The sequence below is a fragment of the Silurus meridionalis genome, chromosome 18 (assembly GCF_014805685.1).
Source record: "Silurus meridionalis isolate SWU-2019-XX chromosome 18, ASM1480568v1, whole genome shotgun sequence".
NCBI lineage: Eukaryota > Metazoa > Chordata > Actinopteri > Siluriformes > Siluridae > Silurus > Silurus meridionalis.
In genome coordinates, this window is record NC_060901.1 from 3,616,013 (window position 1) to 3,630,990 (window position 14,978).

The 14,978-nt window shown below is 41.2% G+C and overlaps 1 protein-coding gene across 1 annotated transcript in view; it reads left to right on the forward strand.

Moving 5' to 3' along the window:
• The window catches only part of erc1b (ELKS/RAB6-interacting/CAST family member 1b), a 198,812-nt gene that overhangs the window by 77,798 nt on the left and 106,036 nt on the right, over window positions 1–14,978 (forward strand). Inside the window, 1 exon segment of the mRNA XM_046873276.1 lies at window positions 4,556–4,687. Within this exon segment, the coding sequence (XP_046729232.1) occupies window positions 4,556–4,687 (132 nt within the window).

Genomic DNA, 14,978 nt, shown 5'->3' on the forward strand with positions numbered 1-14,978 from the left:
AATGACTTTCTGCCCCCCGGTCTTTTTTTCTTCTGTTGCCCTGAAGAGCATCGCTCCTGCCGGGGGAGTCGGTTTTGGAGCTCTGCCTCTCCGGATATAAACGTGGAAAAGGTTTTATTCACCAGGCCGAGATGGAATGATCGTGAAGATTTAAATGGAATCTTATCTTTTTCCTTACGTTTTATTTTTGTATTATTCTGGTAACTGCTCTTTACAGGTCTATGCCTTTATAAATTCCAATCAGGGAAGAAAAAGCAAAAAATAATGGAGAGACAAAGCCAGCTTAAAAAAATAAAAAATAAAATTGGTTAGCAAGTAAAATAAGGTGAACATTGTACACAGCTTTCACGTTCTAACCACATGCCCCAAAAGAACCTCAGCCAAGATGAACTTTGTCTCCATGAAGTTAATATGCAAAAAGAAATGTGAAGAGTTCTGGGCTTTCAGTGTACACACAGGTAGACTGATACAAAAACTGCAGTCAGCTCCTTTTTTCCAAATTTGTTCTTGGATTTTCACTCCTGATTTGCATACACACCAAACATATTACTAGATGGTGGCCTGGTGGGATCGTACTTGCAGATCACTGATTAATCAATCAATAGTTTTAAAAATGGATACTGGATCAAAATACAAACACTCCATGTAAAATAGTACTGAACTTTATTATAAAAACGAACAAAAAATGCTAAAAATGTGCTAAATGAAATACATATGAATATATTAATAAATACATAGAATTATATAATTAATAATAAAAACAAAACATAAATTCGAATCAATAAATATAATATAGCGCTCCCTGTGCAGCGCACAGTCTCGTGTGTAAAAACGAACCGCAGTCTCCTCTAGAGGCCGCTCTCGTAATGACAGCCTACCGGAAAAACTATCGGTGCCAATTAATCTTGGAAAACGATTATTATGATTCTTATGTGCATCTTGCTGAACATCCCATTCCATATATAGTCCCCATTTTGCGGTTATAATAACTTTTTCTGAGAAGATGCTTTTGTGGAGATTTGTGCTCATTCAGACACAAGGATTTTAGAAAGGTCAGGTGAAGAGAGGAGGCCTCAGGTGGTCTTTTGGAGATTAGATTTTGCACCAGATTTTCTCATCAGAAGCAAAAATCAATGGAAGGCTAGCAGCGACTCGCCGTTTGCTAGCGCGTAAACTTGCGTATTTTTCTTCAAAGCAACCAGGATCGTTGTATCTTCTCATGAGCTCTAGATGCCTGGGTGGGAAGCTTCTCCTGCCCTAGGCTCTTGTTCCTAATAGACTCGCGAGCACTTTTTATTGGGCCTGTTTGTAGGGTAGTTACACTCGAAATTGCAGAATTGTTGGCTACGCTCAGGCCTTTCCCGAGCCAGGAGAGACAGACTCCCGCTGCTCTTTTGCGTTTCCTCTTTAAACATTAGCAACTCTTCTCCTCTTCGTGCCAAGACCACTAGAAAAGCGCTTTCTCACCCCTTGCAGAGAAATCCGGCTGTTTTATACCGCATCTGCTTCGCGAGACACTCGGTTTGCTCTAGGGAACACGCCGCTAACAAAAATCCTGTTTTTTTTTTTCCCGTTTTGTGGCACTCTCCTCGAGCGAATTCTTTCTGATACGATACACTTTAGATCGTTATATTACAATTTTTTAGCTTAATTTCAAAACTCGTTCAACTTTAGGATTATTGACATTTTTTCAAGGGGTTTAACAAAATATTGCATCATTTTATTAGGATTAAATCGTTTATTTCATAGTCTTTCAATTTTAAAAGGCTCGAAATGAATTCAATCCATCATACATTATACGGACAAAAGTTTGGCGCTCACCTGACATTAAGATGGTACGTCTCCCCTCGGCTCGATCATGCGTACAATCGTGCACCTCCAACTTTATTGTATCAGAAGAACCACATACGGCTAGAAAAGTCCGGCGTCCCAATACTTTTGGCGGGTACATAACATAGCAAGGTTTGATAGATTTTTGTCCTGTTAAAGGAACAAACGGCTGCAAATTTGCTTGATGTAAAAAAAAAAAAAATTATTTCCTGGTGGGCGTGGTCAGGTTCAGGATGACTCCACCCACACGCATGACACGAGGAGTTTCATGCAAATGTAAACAATGCTGTTATATGCTATGGCTGCCACACTCTTCAGATCGCAGTGCAGTTGGACCCTATTGGAGGAGTCTGAGGTTCGGAACAGGACAGGGTCGTCATCATCATCATCATCATCATCAAACACCTACTGGGGTAAATAAAAAGGTTTGAAGATCATTGACGATGTTATGGTTGCTCATAGTGGCTCCATAGTGACTCACATTATTTGGTCTGAAGTGCAGTCTCCATTTGGAGATTCTTCTTCTTTCTGTGAAAACACACTCGGTGTGATCATCTTCTGGAATGCCTACATCTGGTTTCATGCTCCCACATCCAAAGACGCTCTATAGAAATGTGTGCCTCTACGGTTGTGCTGAAGATCCACAGTTGGAGAGCAGTTGAAGAACAACAACTCAGGTGTCTCAATACTTTTGTCCATGTACAGTAAGAACTTGGGCACAAATCCTTTGCAATCAATGACAGTGGGACCGATGAACATTACCAAATCTTTTCTCATGAGACGTTTTGCACCTTCTCGTTCCATTTCAAAATGTGCTTTACTGCTCATAGTGTTCTGGGGGTTTCGCTTTCTCCCTGAGCTTCTCCACAGCTCACAGCTCATCCACTCCCAGTGCTCCTCCATGTGGCTTTAATTTGGTCTTCCCTGAGGTGTCTCTTTCTATCAGTTGTGCAGTTTTGGCACCGGGAGCATTAGCGTAATGAGATATTGACCGTACAAAAAGGATTAGCGTCACTTTAAATCAAGCCAGACCAATTGTGCTGTGTCTTAAGAATGTGGAGCTGATGCTCGGAGAACATATAGACGTTTGGTCTCACCTTTCACCCGACACCCTACAGGCCTCAACTTCCCGTAATTGCTGCCTTTCGGTTTTAAAAAAGAAAAAAAAAAAAGCGATTTTATTCATGGCAGATGTAGGCATTCCAGAAGATGATCACACCGCCTGCTTTCAGTGTGTTTGTGCAGAAGGGAGATGAATCTCTACATGGAGGCCTAACATAATGCACTGTGTCACTACGGCAAACCACCAGAACATCGTCACTGCTCTTCAGATTTTCCCCTCAGTAGATGATGATGATGATGATGACGAACTCGCTGTTCCGAACCCCAGACTCTTCCATTGGAGTCCAACTGGGCTGTGATCTATGGAGTATGACACCTTTAGCTTCTTAGCATGTAACCCCCTTCATGAGTGTGGGCGGAGTCATCCTCCTAAACCTGACCACACCCACCAGGATGGAATTATTTCGTCACGCGAAATCAAGAAATTTGCTTGATATGCAAATCGATTCAAATCATGTCATACATAACCCCCCCCACCACCACCTTCATTTAAAGTGCACTCTGTGGAAAAAGTATTGGGACGCCGGACTTTTCCAGCTCTATGTGGTTCTCCTTCAAACCGTGAGCACAAACTTGTAGGCGCACAGATCTTTTGGATGCAGTGGCATGACATTTTTCCTTCGCTTGAGTACTCGGGGACCCAAACCTGTTCCAGAAAAATTCTTCTGTCCATAAAGCCAGCTCCATGATGTGCTTTACATGGTTTGGAGTGGAAGATCTCCTGCTATAGACCTCCAACCGTATTTTACAATGAAAGCAAACGCTGACTGCACCTCAGACACTTACACAAATCTTCACCAAATCTTGTGGAACATCTTCAGCAATGCAGTAGCTACATTTCTCACTCTGGGGTGTTTGGAATGCGGTTTTTATGATCTTGGTGTCACTCAGATGAGTTTGGTTCCTCTCAAGGATTCTTCCTCATATTATCTAAGGAATTCTCCTTTACTTTTCATGACATTTTTATTATATGTATTACATACATTTTTTATTGTTTGTACAGTTTCCTTTTTTGTTTCGAGACAATGTCCATTTTGAAAAGCGCTATAGAAATAAACGTGAATTGAAATACATTTTATGCATTCTTCTTTACTGGTCAAAGCACAGATCGAAGGATCTCCATGATTTCTTCTTTCCTCTAATTACAGTTTCTCTTCTTTATAAAAGCCTCAGCTTTTATAAAGTTGGAGGTCGCCGTAGATCGACCCTAAAAATACCTGCTGTAAACAAACATCTAGTGACGCTGTCCACCATAGTTAGATCTTAATACCAAGTCAGAACATGGATATAATGGCTGAAGATTGGCTCAGTGATGTTCTGTTGACGACTAAACGCAGAAAGAAAAGAAGTGTGGTGCCGTCCCCCCTCTTTTTTTTTTTTCTTTTTATGGGTTTTAGGTGAGTCATAAAACAAACCGCACCTGACCTAAAACCACCGGAGCTTCCCAAACACCCTTATTTTATTGTTGACCAGCAACCTGCTCCTACTGATCATCTACTTCTACTTCACTTCACGTGTGTTCATGTGTTTTTCTTCCTGTGAATCCGATACTTTGGTACGTTTTATCGTCTGTCTCAATTATCGCATTTTTCCTGTTAAACAGGACTCTCTGAAGCAGAAAGACGAGCGAATCGAGGAACTGGAGGAGGCCCTGCGCGAGAGCGTTCAGATCACTGCAGAGAGAGAGATGGTGCTGGCGCAAGAAGAAGCTGCTCGGACGCATGCGGAGAAACAGGTCAGAGGGAGAGGTTCAGATGGCTGGCGATATCGCGGCCCCTGAACTTCCTGCTCACATTCACACGCGTATATTAAATAGAATTATTTATATGTATGTGTTTAATATTTTGATTACAGCACAGACAGATGATATTTATTGGTGCTGTGATGCAGGAGTCGTGCACTTTTTCACCAAAGACTCAGATCAGGTTTTCTTTTGCAACCCCAATTCCAATAGTAATAAAAAAAACTAATTTTGCAAATCTCCTAAATCCATATTCTATTCAAAGTAAAACAATATATATCTCAAATGTTTAAACTGGGAATTTATACCATTTTAAGAAAAAATAAGGTCATTTTGAATTTGGTGGCTGCAGCAGTGGTGGGACGGGGCCACTGTCCGTATACATCTGGGAATTGAGGAGACCAGTTGCTTAAGTTTTGGAAGAGGAATGTTCTCCCATATGTGTCTGATACAGGATTCTAGATGCTCAACAGTTCTGGGTTGTTGTTTATTTCGTTTCATGATGCGCCAAATGTCTTTAAATGGTGAAAACTACAGGCCTACAAAAAACAGTCATTCTTATGGAATCGATGCAGTATGCAGTTAGCATAGTCTTTCTCAAATATGCAAGGCCTTCCCTGAAAAAAGACACCTGTATATAAATCGGTGCACGCTCCTGCCCTCACATACCATCAGAGATGCAACTTTTTCTCTTTTTTTTTTTAAACCGAGAGCTGATAACAAGCCGGATGGTCCCACTCCTCTTTAGTCCGGAGGACGTGGAGTCGATGCTTTCCAAAAAGAAATACAAATTTCATCTGACCACAGAACAGTTCATTTTAAATGAGCTTTATCGAATTCAGAATTAACTTATTTTTGTCTTTAATATGGTACATTTACTCACTTGGGTTTATGAGGTTTGTAAATGCAAATGTAAATACACAGTCTTCCAAATTTTTTGGAAGTGGGGTTGTATTTGATAAAGGATAAAATATGAACAATTATTACAAATCAACCCATGCCTTTTGCTACATCTTGTTATGTAGTATGAATAAGTGTTAAAAAGAAATGCGGCCCATATCAGTGTATGGTATTCAATATTTTCCAAAAATTTTTTTTTTTGCTGTATATCCAGATAATTAATTCAGATCCTCCCCAAACACTGAAAACTCCAAAACAAGCTGACAAGATTGAAGTGAAGTGTGTCGCTGCTCTGTAGAGGAACATGCTCGTTTAAGTCATGGCTTCCTGACTTCCTTTATTTCCGAACGCTGTTTTATGAAGTGTTTAATACACTCCTATGGAAGACCAGCATCTCCTAAGCTGCTAGCATAATGGCTGCCCTGTCACAGCACAGCGCAGCACATCACATCACTGCAGCAACACTGTGAATCATGCCAACCTCACATCACCCTGCCAACACAGGGCCATTTAACAGCATTCATGTGGCATACGCCCGCCCGTGTTTGTGTCTCCAGTCAGTCTTCATTTGGAAAATAAATCACTCCTGTATAGCAAGTATGCCGAAATGAGAACCTTGTTGCTTTTTTTCCATACACATATACACAAGGCATGTCTCATTCGCGTCTAAAATGGGTCACTTGGTGTTTTTTTTTGTTTTTTATGCCATTGAAACCGTTTCTGTTTCAATGTTCTGTTTGGAATAGAGATGGCATCAAAAAGAAACCGAATGAGACTTCCCTGTGCCCGTGAGTCAACATGAATACCGCTCACCCAGCTGCTGCAGACTGACAGTCTTAAGGGCAATGAACACGTCATGCTCGAGTTCCTTTGACTCCTGGCTTTGGCCAGAGTGGTCTACTGTTCAGATCCCCTATGGGGTTAATTAGCACAGGGCTTCGAAGGAAGCCAGTGCTGCTGCTAAGCCTGGTCTAGTCCTCTGGAAGTCAAAAAAGGATGTTTGGATGGCTGCCAAACTCTGCATCACTGTTCCTAAACCCCTCATCACCCATCTCCACAGTCATTAGCGCTTCCATTGCTAAGTGACCTGAACTGGAACTAAGACTCCGTGCCCCATAATGTCTCTGGATAAAATGTTTTTTTTTCTCAGAGAATGTCAATTATTTGAGCTTTTTAATGTGTGTTCCAGAACCTGAAGCCGCACGAAGAACTGATTTTTGGGCTCGTTTTTGGTGGGCGGGGCTTATGGAGAACCTTATGGAGGTCTTTCTATCTCGCAAATCGATGGCACATTTCTCTACTTTTTGCACGTATCTGTACTTTACTGAAGTATTTCCATTTGAGAAGACTTTAACGAAACTTGACTTTTTGTAACCTCGCTGCATTTTAAAGTCAAATATTTGACTTTTTCCTCAACTGCATTTTGCGAAATCCTTTATATTTAAGCGAATAAAAAAACGTAACCGTTCAAACACGCAGCAATCCACCAATCAGGGTCGAGCGTGAGCTCCGTTTTAAACTCGTTCTGATCTGCGCTCGGTGTGTATCTACTTTTCACCAACATTCGGTTCAGCATCAGTTCAACATCAAGCAGAACATTTAGAGAGGAATGAATTATGATACTCCAGACTCAAACTCAACACGACACACGTGACTTCATTGCCGTGTTTTTTTTTTTTTTTTTTAAATAGTTGAAAAGAAGCTTTTGTGCTCATGATAATTTGAATAGAAATCAATCAGTGTTTGAGTCATTAATATCATTCTATTAATAGATCAGTGTGCTGAAAGTCACATTCGAGTCTTTTCACATAAACAAAGGTGATTAAGTGAAGAGTCTTGTGATAAAAATGATAATAGGAACATTATAGTTATAATAAATCATAGTACTTTGGATACTTAAGTACATTTGAAGGCAAAAACTTTCTAACTTTTACTCAAGTGAAAGTTTAAAGTGACACTTTTACTGGAATCACATTTGATCTACTGTATCTCTACTTTTAACGTTTTTGAACTGATCATTGTTGAGGTTATTAACTGGTGCAAAATTGTTCATTGCAGCCGTAGTTCTAATAAACCATCATAGGAAACTGATTATCTGAAATACAGTGCAAATCCATCTTCAAGGTTCTTAGGTTTAACCCTCCATATTAACCTCATGGATCTTTTGGTTACGTGGAACCATCAGCTGCACTTAGTAGTTTCCAATTGAAAAGAGTCCATCCAGAATTAGGACATCAGGATGTATCGGGCAGGTCGAGGGGAGCGGATCAGTGGTGCTTCGGGTTTTACAGAATAGTTGATTTCATAAATGACATATTAAGGACACCGTAGCTTTAAATTGGTCGCATAGCGTCGCTACTCCAGAGCAAACATTTGTGGCATTTTTTGCAGACATCCTTTTCCAGAGCGACCGACAATGAACTCGTATATGCACCAGAGCATTTGAGTGATAAGAGCCTTGATTAAGGGCCCAGCAGTGACAGGTTGGTGGTGCTGGGATTTGAACTCACTTGTCATCAGGAGTCTTAACATCTTAACCACTGAGCTACCACTTTCAAAAGTGATGGAGAAAAGTCACAGTAATGGGAGCACCAGCACCTTGAGTAGGATTTCATCAGGGCTGGTAGTGTAAAAGTTAACAATGTGATGCATCGATAAAAAACGATTTCGATATAATTATCAGTAGATGCACAATATTTTCATTATATAGAAAATGACCAATAATGTGTGACCAAATGGGCTATTGGACAAATTGTGACTATCGAATTTGTGTCCTGGGAGTAACATAGAATACAGATTAACATGGCAGAGGTAGAGCTGCATCTTCCTGCAGACGCGACAGGAAAAGAACGTCTGGTTTTATTTCATCTTTTATTTATTTATTTTTTTGCACCACGAAGGGGCCATGCGTTAGAATTCAGAAGTCACTTCAGTAAATTGACAATTTGGCGTCTGTACTGAAGCAATAAACTCAAACGATATTTACCATATTGAATTGAAGATCATCACACGGTATCGTTTTCGTCAAATCGGATCGGATCGCACTGCAACGCGATCGGTAGCTGCTTTACACACGTCTTTAGTGTATCGTATCGGAGTTGAAGCTGTGTGCTCTGCTGTATGGAGAGCATTAAAGACACGATCAGACCTACTTGTGAACGCAACATGTAAAACACAGACGCACAACCTGCCCGTAGCTCTTCACACATCTTCGCATACACACACGTCTTCGTAACTCTGGTTTCAATTTCGTCTAATTGCTTCTTTCTTGTTGTTCTGATTTTTGTAGCACACATGTTGGATTCAGGCTCTGTACACATTTCTGCCAGCCCTTTTTTTTTTTTTTTCGTGGAAGAGTGTGTTGCTGTTCTTTGTTAACCCGATAGCCCTCTTCCTTTCCGTCTCCTTTTCTCGTTCTTTTTTTTTTCCGTTTCCGTCCCCCGTTGCTCATTTTGACCCACGCTTTAGTCGCTCTGAAAGCAGAGAAGCCTAATCTAATGAAATCACTACGCTGGCACTGCAGGGTCAGGCCTGTCCTATTTTAGCTGATGCTCTCATGAGTTTTTTTTTTTTTTTTTTTGCACCATGCCAAACCTCACTCAACCAGCCAGTGTAATGGGTGTGTGTAATTAAGGGCAGACTCTGGCCTCTCTGGGAGAAAGCAGCGTTTTCCTCTGACACAAGCTTCTCACTGTGCTGCGACACCGATCACTTAACCCAGGGGCAGGATTTACAGCCGAGCCGGCCCGTCCAAACGCGACCAGCTGCTCGAGCGGGCCTGGTGAAATCGTTTTTCCCCTAGACCGCATGAAAATGTGCGTCTAGCCTCCAGACATGATTCAGCACTCAAATGACATACTTCATAACCTTCTCTCACGGGGCATCAGACCAAAGAAAAGCCTCAGCACGTCCTGTAGGGTTGATCAGAGGTCTCGTAGCCGCCCGTATTCCTGTTCTTCGCTGCTCTCATCCCTTCCTGCTAAACTACGTCTCCGTCTCTCCGTCTTCGCACCTCAGATGCCCTTTTGGCCCTAAAGCGCCCCCTTGTGGTGTCTCAGAAATTCCATGTTTACCCCAAACAGCCATGTCTTTCCCACAAATTTCTATTCTTTTTTTTTTTCTGCTTCCAATTTTCGTTTGCGTGATTCGTGTCCGAAGAACGTTCCGGTCGGTTCTGTTTCGTCTGCTTCTGTTTTTTTCTGCTGAGAAAGCTTTGATTTTTTGGCTTCTTCTGTAATTACTCTGTTCTCTTTCTGTGTTGCTTCTCCACTGCTCGCTGCCTGTTTGAAGCTCTTTCATGAGCCTATGCATGACTCCAACCACGCCGACTTTAAGTGGTTCAAGGTATGAAATGATTGTTTTCCTTCTTTCTTACTTTCTTTAAAAAAATCAAGGGATGATTCCATTCCATTTACTTATGTACTTTAATTCCCATCTGCTCTTCAGGTTTTATCCCCCTCTTTTTTCCCCATTCGTTTTATTATTTTGCAAAGTGGAAGTTTGCGGCTTTTGGTTTCGCTCCAACCCAAACATTATGATAGGAAGATTAACCACTATCACTCTGCTACTCTATTGACTGTTCCCTGAAGATGATCCCTGGTTGATCGGTGTCTCAGGCTTGCATTTTCTCTCATTCTCTTATGTAGAAGTCAAATTCACCTTCCCAATGGAGTGACCTTTTTTTTTTGAGGTTTTATTGTTGTCAAATTGTGTATAGGTTCATTTTTGGGGTACTGTGAAGGATTCCTCCATTTACATTTACCCCTTTATCCAGAGCATTCATACAACTGAGCAGCTATAGGGGTTTAAGGGCCTTGCTCAGGGGCTCAGGAGTGCCGCTTGGTGTTTCTGGCATTGGAACTCACGACCTTTGGGTCCACTAAGTTACCACCTCCTCTTCTGTAGTCACCTCTCATCAAATTACATATTCCCATACTTTCATTCAAGTAAAAAAAATAAATCAGGAGCTCATAATCTGGGTCAAGTCATGTAAAAAAAATCTTTTTTGTCATTCTCCATTCATTTTATCATCATTTCATCCTGGATCGAGTTGCGCTGGATCCGTAGCGAATCCTAGGAACCTTGTATCCTAGTGAATGAGAGCTCGGTCCTCTCCAAGGCATCACGCACACTCAATCAGCCTTGGAGGCAATGTGTTGTTGCTTTCTGTCCATCTGGACGTGTTTGGGTAGAAAACAGAGGCGGATCTTGACTGGCCTGCTGTAGAGCTCCTTGATGAAGGTGAACGCTGACTGCAGCCCCAGGCCTCTTCACCTCACCTGAATCAGTACCTGACTTTACTAACACCCTTGTGGTGGAATGACCTCAAATCTCCACAAAATCTAGTGGAACATTTTCCCAGAAGAGTGGAGCTCATACTAACAGCAAATGAAGAGTAAATGTAAAATAAGATGTTCACCTCCTATAACAAAGCACATATGAATCTTCTGGTCCATATAGTTTTTGTTCATATTGTGTATAAAAGCAAAGACAAATTTAGGGTCATTTAGTGACAGCTGAAATATGAAAACCCCAAAACCCTACAATAAAAACTGGTTTCAAAAAACCAATAGGAACCCAAAAGTCTTGCATTTTCAAGGCACCATGTATTCGGGGCTCCACAAACCCACTGCAGAATCTAGTGGAACATCTTCCCAGGAGAATGGAGGTGATTATAAAGGCAAATGGAGACTAAATTGAATAGGATGATCAAAAAGCCTATATGGTCAGGTGTCCACAAATGTAGATACCTGTCCAACTACACACTTTATTATCGTTCATTTTGAGCTTAAAAAAGAAATCGGTTTCATACTTCACAATATGTCTTATATAAATGAAAGCTTTGGGCATTTGATGGTCCTGATGCTCATAAGCTCGTGTTATTAGAAGCCAAATTAGTTCAACCCTGTTCGATAAGAGGACAGGAAGCAGACGTTCAGCTCTGTCTCAGCCGAAAGCTGGATTTTAGTCTCGAACCGAAGGCAAACTGGTCGAGTTTCTCTTTTAACCCCATGAATGGATCGTAAAAGAATGAAGCAGGACGCCACTGTAGTTTCAGCGGATGTGATCCGGAGCGTCATGATCTCATGAACAATACCGCCAGGTTTATCGTCTCTGCGTATCAGGCGCAACACTTCAGCTCAGCTTTTCTTTTCTTTTTTTTTTTATTTTCTTTTCTTCACCCCATTGGAATCCATGCATTGCTCTTAATCAGCGTTTTAGCCATTTGGAACTTGGAGGAAAAAAAATATATCGGATTTAATTTCATCTCCTTTAATTTTTTTCCATTCAAGTTTTCTGCCAACGTTGCAATTTTTTCTCTCTTAGTTTTTTTTTATTCGTCTACTCACCATTTCGTTACTTTTATTCTGCTCATGGCCTAAAGAAAGCCTGTACTCAGCTCTGTCTTTCCATTTCTGTTTTTGAGTTCTCTTCATTTCCTACCTGTCTCATCTTTTCATCTCCAGTTGGAGAAAAAACAAAAAAAAACACAACATACAGTCAACCCCTGATAATTCGCAGCTCGGAAAAAATCGCGGGTTCTCATTCGGAAACCCGACTAACGGCAGATTGCGGATTATCGTAAAATTCAGGAACGTTGGGAATAACATTTTAAACAGTTTTCACTCACAAATTTTTTTCAATTCTTTTAAACACATTATTGTATTATTCATATTAAGTGATAAATAAAGCATTTAGGGAAATTACTTCACATTTATTTGTTGAGTGCATCAAAATGGGACCAACTTACTGGTGTAATGTCTGTAGATGAATTCACTAAGGTACCATAGGGGCTGCGGGGGTGCGTCTAAAATACCAGGATCCCTTTAATACGCTATATGGCTTTGAACTTTCAACCTTCGGATCCAAAATCCAATGCTTTAACCACTAAGCTACCACCTCCCTTTAATATTTGTGTTTGAATAAATGCATATTCTTAATCTTTCATCTGTTACTTAAAGCTTTTTGATCTTATTCCATTAGTTTGTATTTCAAGGTCCGTTTGGGTCCATAAACCAGAACCTTTATTATTTAATTCAATATAGTATTTAATTATATTTAATAACTAGGTTTTAATGAAGTGAAGTAAATTAACCTGGTAATATATCCTATATGAACAAAAGTTTATGGACATCCGACTGCTTCTTGAACATCTCATTTCCACATTTAGTCCTCATTTGCTCTTATATTGAGCTCAGCTTTCCTTGGAAGATGTTCCACTAGATTTTGTGGAGATTTGTGCTAATTTAGATACAAGGGTGTTAGTAAAGGTAAAGTCAGGTACTGTGTAGGTGAGAAGGTGAGAAGGCCTGGGGGTGCAGTCAGCGTTCACATTTATCATGTTCAATTGGGTTGGAGCTCAATAGAAGGAGATCTTCCACTCCAACCCATGTAAAGCAGATCTTCATGGAGCTGGAACAGGTTTGAGTCTCCTAGTTCAAGTAAACCACATCCAGATACGTCCTATAAAGTTGTGCGGCTTCAACTTTATGGTAGCGGTTTTGCAGAGAACCACATAGGGCTGGAATCCCCAGGTGTCCCAATACTTCTGTCTGTGTAGTCTGCGTCCTAGATATGAATTTCTTTCTCAGAAATTCTCAGTTTAGCATGAAATCAAAGTGATTTGGATAGTTGTGTGAGTTCCTATAAGACTCATCGTCCCTTTTATAGAAAACGTGCACTCGGACACTTTTCTGGCGGTGAAAAGAACGGAAGACGGAATCCATCTGCGATTCCCGATAGCATCGGCAAAGCCGCGAGCCCACCAGACGACCGGTGCAATCATCACGCAGGCACGAGTCCAGCGCTTCATAAATAAGCAGTAAATCGGTGCGTGGCCCCGCCCGCTCACATCGCATGTTGGTTCGTATCCCCCTGAGAAAACAAATCGGCGCATGGAGCTGCATTCATTTATATCTTCAAATGCTTCATCTACGGGAGGAAATTTCGCGTCCCAGAAGCCGAAAGCTCACTTTTGATCAGTTCGAACGTTTTTTTTTCTTTCTCTCATTTCCATATATTTAGACGTGCGTCTGATTTCGCATTTGGCAGACGACTGAATGCTCAACGCACGAATAACAGACGTGGCGTCGTTTAATCTCTTAATGAACGACTTATCTTTAGCACGAAGCAAACCTTAGCCGAGTGCTTCTACTGTAAAAACCATCACATCCTTTCATACTGACTAAGGCTTTTTGGGTCACTGAAGATTGCTCTGGTTTCCATATCTGCCCTGTGGGGAAAAGTGACACCGTATCTGCCGCTGCACATCATGGATTCATTACGCAGCTGTTCTGCTGATTTGTGTGTGTGTGTATACATTTAAAAATAAGGGAAAGGTGATCAAATACATTTATTCCTAGAAATGTTACATCAAGGAAATGCATCCAGTTCCTCTGCTAGTCGTTGTTGTTGCCTGATTAACACGTCCCGTTCACGTGAACACACGACTGCTCTGTGCAGTTCCGAAAAAGTCTTTCACTCTGCGATCGTAAAAAAAATAAATATCCAGATTCATTCAGCAAATAAAAAAAACAGCAATTAATCCAGGATCATGATCTGTATGGATATATATATGTGTGTGTGTGTGTGTGTGTGTGTGTGTGTGTGTGTGTGTGTGTGTGTGTGTGTGTGTGTGTGTGTGTGTGTGCCTGAAAGCTTGTTTGAGTGCAACTCTGTTTTTCTTTTGAGAAGTCCCCGCTCGGGAATCCTTCATCCGTTTCTTCGCACACTTCTCATGGGAAGTTCAATCCTGATTGGCAGTTCTTACATCTCTCCATCTCACCACAGCCTGTAGCCCATGAAACTAAAGCTGGCGAAGTTTAAACGTTTCTCCATGCGTCTGGGAAGCCCGAAGGAGGGGGACCACTCGACTCGCTTCCTCCAGAGAACAATGTTCCCTCTAATTATTTTTTTTTTCTCTCGCTAAGCAAAACCTATTTCTATAGGGCAGACATTTCTGCCATTCGTGCAGAAATATTCCGCCAGCTCTGTATCGCACAGGCCTCGGCTTGGCTGGTATTAGCTGACCAGCCTGGAAAGACAAATATTGGCAGAGGCGCTCCCCTAACAAGATTTAATGGCCGATTACCAGAGATGTCGAGCAATTAAAATTGGTCGCAAAGCTCACAGCTAATGTAACAAGTTACAGCCAAGGTATAACACAATAGCCCAGTTTTCTCACTTTTTAGTCTCGCCCAATTCACACACACTCCAGTTAGCTTTTACCTATCAGGAAGGGCGAAAGCGTGTGTTTGTGCAGACCCCCTTATCCAGAGCATTTGATGGTTAAGGGCCCTGTTCAATGGCCCAGAAATGACCTTCCGATCCAGAGTCTTATGCTTTAATTGATTTTTTCCAATATTTGATTGCTGGAACTATCAGC